The following is a 4,776-nucleotide window of genomic DNA, read 5'->3' as shown; positions in this document are numbered from 1 at the left end:
CGCAACCTCTTTATATATAGGATCTAAGACCAATGGACAGCGTTAATGATCATTATTCACCGAACAATGAAATACCCACGTTTCACTTGGTCGTTTACATTTTTCATTAATCCTTAATTTAATGCATCCATTACACATTTAAATAAACAGCAAAAGATTTATATGGTAAAAATGTTGGTTGTTTCATTTGGGCAAATTTTGATCCGACTGGTCCGGCATTCGACGCGCGTAAGTCATGATCGCACACGAGTCAACTTGGTTTAGTGCAATTCAAGTCCTATATTTGCGTCCCCACTTGCGCACCCACGTATGAGAGAGAGTCTCTCTCTATACATTTGTTTACATCATCAATGTATGTGAATCAATATAAACCAACTAATATACCTTGAAACTCTCAATATAGAACTAAAATCACATTTATAATGATTCTTCATGCTTCTTTCACCTTTTATCTATTCACATATATCCAACAGAAAATTCATATAACTCTTCATGTAACACTTAATGGGATAAAAACTTAATTCTTGTACAGCTTTACTTATCTTTCCATTGCTTGTGAAATTAGTTTTTCTGAGTGTATCAATATCGAGACAGTTGAGGCAACAAAGAATTCTAGAAAAATGACCTATTAATTAACAATATCTTCATTCTATTTTCTTTAGGCTTTATTCCTCTATACCATACCTAAATGCAAGACCACATCAAAAAGTAACTCCCTAAGCATGAGAGCACTTTGAAAATTGAGAAAGATTATGTTGTCGCTAGACAAATAAAATAAAATACATTATTGATTAATTAATTAGAGAAGATGGACCCTCAGGGCAGGCCCGGCCCTGGAGGAGGGCCATCCTGGGCGATGGCCCTGGGCCTAAATTTGGATGGGGCCCAAAATTTTTTTTAAAAAAATATTATGTTTAATAAGAATGAAAACAGATTTAAATTTAGGGCAAAAAAATTGTGCGAACTGCTACCTGCACCTGCGCGACGCCGACGCGATGGAAAGGAAAACTCGCTGGTTGCTGCTGCCATGCTACGCCGACGCCGTTGCGACGCCGCCTCCCAGCTATCAGGTATGTCTTCTCTCTCTGTCGCCTCTCTTGACTCTTCTTCTCTTCAACGGTTATTTTTGTGACTGTGATTCTGTGATCTGTCGCATCTCTTCTTTCTTTCGCATCTCTGTCACTTCTCAAGATTTTTTTACCGTTGTTTTTGTATCCACAGAGATGATAAATACAACCTATTGATTTAGAATTTTCATTGTGAATTTGAGCTTTGATCGTCTATTGTCTTGATTCGTTGTGAAAAATTGCTCTCAAATTTTTGTTAGATTTGATTTTTTGGAGGAGAACAGCGGTGTTTGGTTAATTGGTTACTTACTGGTGCTAGGCTAAGCTAAGGTGCTGTTGCTCTTTTCTTTACTCGAAGAATTACTATTTCTTAATAATTTTACTAATTAGCTAATCCGCATCACGCATGTTGACCTTAGAACTTGTGACCTTAGTAGTTAGTAGCACAAATTCTGCAAGTTGATTTGTGACATAATTTTAAGATGAAATGGATTTTTTTTATTAGGTTTTTGACTTCCATACAAATTGTAACATGTATTTATAACTCTAAATTGTTTAAAGTCTTAAGCACAAGTTGATTTGTAAATCTGCTTGCATAGTTGCATCACGGTCTCGTTGTCCTGACTTGATGAATTATGTTGATGGCATCTGAAAGCGAACAGTTGAACTGAATTTAGAATCATGTGCCCTAGATCAATCTACTTGCTCTACTGTGCTTTGTTTGCAAGATTGTTATTTTTCTAGTTCAACTGAAAACTGTCATTCCCAAAGGGTAAGTAAATTCCTTTGATATATATATTGTTTGTCTATCATCAAATAAGGGATAGCTTCTAAACATCACGTCTTTACAGTTTACACTACCTTTAGATAAAGGGTATGAAATGCAATTTGTATAATTCTATATTTCTTATTGTGTCCTTTTCATTTTGTAACCTGTCATGAGTTTCAACTCTACTGAATAACTTTTGCATTTTTCTAGAATTTTGAACTTCACAACTTAAGATATGTTATGTGTTCTGTTCGTTAAATCCCTTTAGTTAATTAGGTGAATGAGCTATCCCTTTAGTCAATGTCAAATAAATATCAATAATCCTACAAAAATAAGAAGAGAAAATTGCCAAAGGACTTATGATTGAAGCCCTTAGACTATAGATCTTAGAGAATTATAGCACTTGAGCACTTACTCTATGAGAAATAGAAATTCACAATGTTTTTTATACTCTTGGTTGTTCGAAAAACCTCTAAAGTACTTACTCTGCTTGAACTTATACGCTTGAACTTGTGTTGTTATAATTAGTATTGTTGTTTCTTTAAGTATCATAATTTTACTAATTAGTTTTAATTTGATAATGATTTAATTTTTTTTAATAGGTGTTGTTTGATGAGGTGCTTAACTTAACGACCTAGGACATTTCCATTAATATTGAAAACTATCATATTCCAGGTGCTATTATTCCTTTACTAGTGAAATAATTTGAATTATCTTATTTTTTGTGTAATTGTTGTGGTTTTGTATATTATAATATGTTGCCTAAAAAACATCTTTCTGGATGTGAGAAAAGGAAAAAAAGAAAAAAACTAGAACAATTGACTGAATCACAAAGAGGGGCTATTAATAAATTCTTTATTAAAAGTTCTCATGGTGATGGAAATGCACAAAATTCAACTATGACTGTGAATGATGTAGATGAGTGTAATGAGATTCACAATGTTAATGAAGAAAGAGAAAATTTGAGTGAGCATGAAAATGCTTTAAATAGGATAGATAATGAGAATATTGACATTGATGAACAATTTATTTCTTCACTTGATATATATGATCCAAGAAATTGGGATAATCTTGATAACAATGCACGTGATATTTTAGTTGAAAAAGGGCCTATAAGAGAAATGAATATTATATATCCTTTGGACGACACTTCTAGGCATTTTTCTTGTGCTCATTATTCTAGACATTTAAGTAATGGAGAAATAAAAGACCGAAAGTGGTTGGTTTACAGTAAATATGTGGATAAAGTTTATTGCTTTTGTTGCAAGTTATTTAAATCTGAAAACAATAGAAGTTCACTAGCAAAGGATGGATTTAGAGATTGGAAACATCTTAGTGAACGACTTAAAGAACATGAAAACACTATTGAACATATAACTAACATGAACACTTGGAATGAATTAAAAATGCGATTAGATAAAAATCTAACAATTGATAAAGACCTACAACGAGAAATTTCCAAAGAAAAAGAGCGTTGGAGACAAGTTATAACAAGAATAATAGCAACTGTAAAATGTCTTTCTAAACGTTGTTTGGCTTTTCGAGGATCTAATGAAAAACTTTATCAAGACAATAATGAAAATTTTTTGGGGTTGATTGAAATGATTGCTGAATTCGATTATGTGATGCAAGATCATATTAGACGTATTCAAAGTAATGAAATTCATTATCATTACCTAGGTCATAAAATTCAGAATGAGTTGATTTCTATTTTAGCTAATAATGTTAAAAGTGTTATCATTAATAAAATTAAAGAAGCGAAATATTTTTCAATAATTCTTGATTGTACCGCAGATATAAGTCATCAAGAACAAATGACTTTTATAGTACGATGTGTTAATATGTTAGGTAATAAAGTGAAAATAGAGGAGTACTTTTTAGAGTTTCTAAAAGTAGATGATACATCAGGTTTAGGACTTTTTAACGAATTACAAAATGTGTTAAAATCACTTGATCTTAGTATTGAAAATATTAGAGGTCAAGGTTATGATAATGGTTCCAATATGAAAGGAAAACACCAAGGAGTTCAAAAGAGGTTACTTGAAATAAATCCAAGAGCGTTGTATATGCCATGTGCTTGTCATAGTCTTAACCTAACTCTTAGTGATATGGCCCACTCTTGTGTTAAAGTTGTTTCTTTTTTTGGAGTAGTGCAACGCATATACACATTATTTTCAAGTTCTCCTAAGAGATGGAAAATTTTACTTAATAATGTGAAGGGATTAACCGTCAAATCTTTGTCGAATACTCGTTGGGAAAGTCGTATTAAAAGTGTTCAAGCTATTAGATTTCAAATTGTAGAAGTGAGAGCAGCTTTACTTGAATTAAATAATATTTGTGATGATGCAAAGTCAATAAGTGAAGCTGAAAGTTTAGCTAATTCAATCGAAAAATTTGAATTTTTACTTGGTATGGTCATTTGGTATGATATCTTATTTGCTATAAACATGGTGAGTAAGAAATTACAATCAAAATCTATGTGCATAGACTCTGCCATGAAACAATTAGAAGGTGTAATCTCATTTTTTGAAAAGTATAGGAATGATGGTTATGCTGCAAGTTTGACTATTGCTAAGAATCTTGCATTAGATATGAATATAGAGCCAATATTTACAACAAAGCGTCGTATTTTTAGGAAAAAACAATTTAATGAAAGAGTAGATAATGAAGTTTCACTATCATTAGAAGAGTCTTTTAGAATTGATTATTTTATTGTTGTTGTGGATATGGCAATTGCTTCTTTAAAATGTAGATTCGAGCAAATGAAAACCTTTGAAAATATATTTGGTTTTTTATTTGATTCAAAAACATTAAGAACTTTAGATGATGATGAATTAAGAAAATATTGTGTCAATTTAAAATCTACTCTAACTCATGACAACTCATCAGATGTTGAGTTAGATGATTTATTTACTGAATTAAAAATATTACAAACGACTT

At 31.6% G+C, this 4,776-nt stretch overlaps 1 protein-coding gene across 1 annotated transcript; it reads left to right on the top strand.

Moving 5' to 3' along the window:
- Positions 1 to 2,591: 2,591 nt before the first annotated feature.
- Positions 2,592 to 4,431, top strand: LOC121979930 (zinc finger MYM-type protein 5-like). The gene is made up of 2 exons (XM_042531906.1): positions 2,592 to 3,569; positions 4,426 to 4,431. Exons 1-2 carry the CDS (start codon positions 2,592 to 2,594, stop codon positions 4,429 to 4,431), a joined length of 984 nt encoding a protein of 327 aa, XP_042387840.1.
- Positions 4,432 to 4,776: the final 345 nt, after the last annotated feature.

Source organism: Zingiber officinale, chromosome 5A (genome assembly GCF_018446385.1).
Source record: "Zingiber officinale cultivar Zhangliang chromosome 5A, Zo_v1.1, whole genome shotgun sequence".
NCBI lineage: Eukaryota > Viridiplantae > Streptophyta > Magnoliopsida > Zingiberales > Zingiberaceae > Zingiber > Zingiber officinale.
Note: the sequence above shows the minus strand (reverse complement) of the source record. Positions and strands in the feature narration are given on the sequence as shown.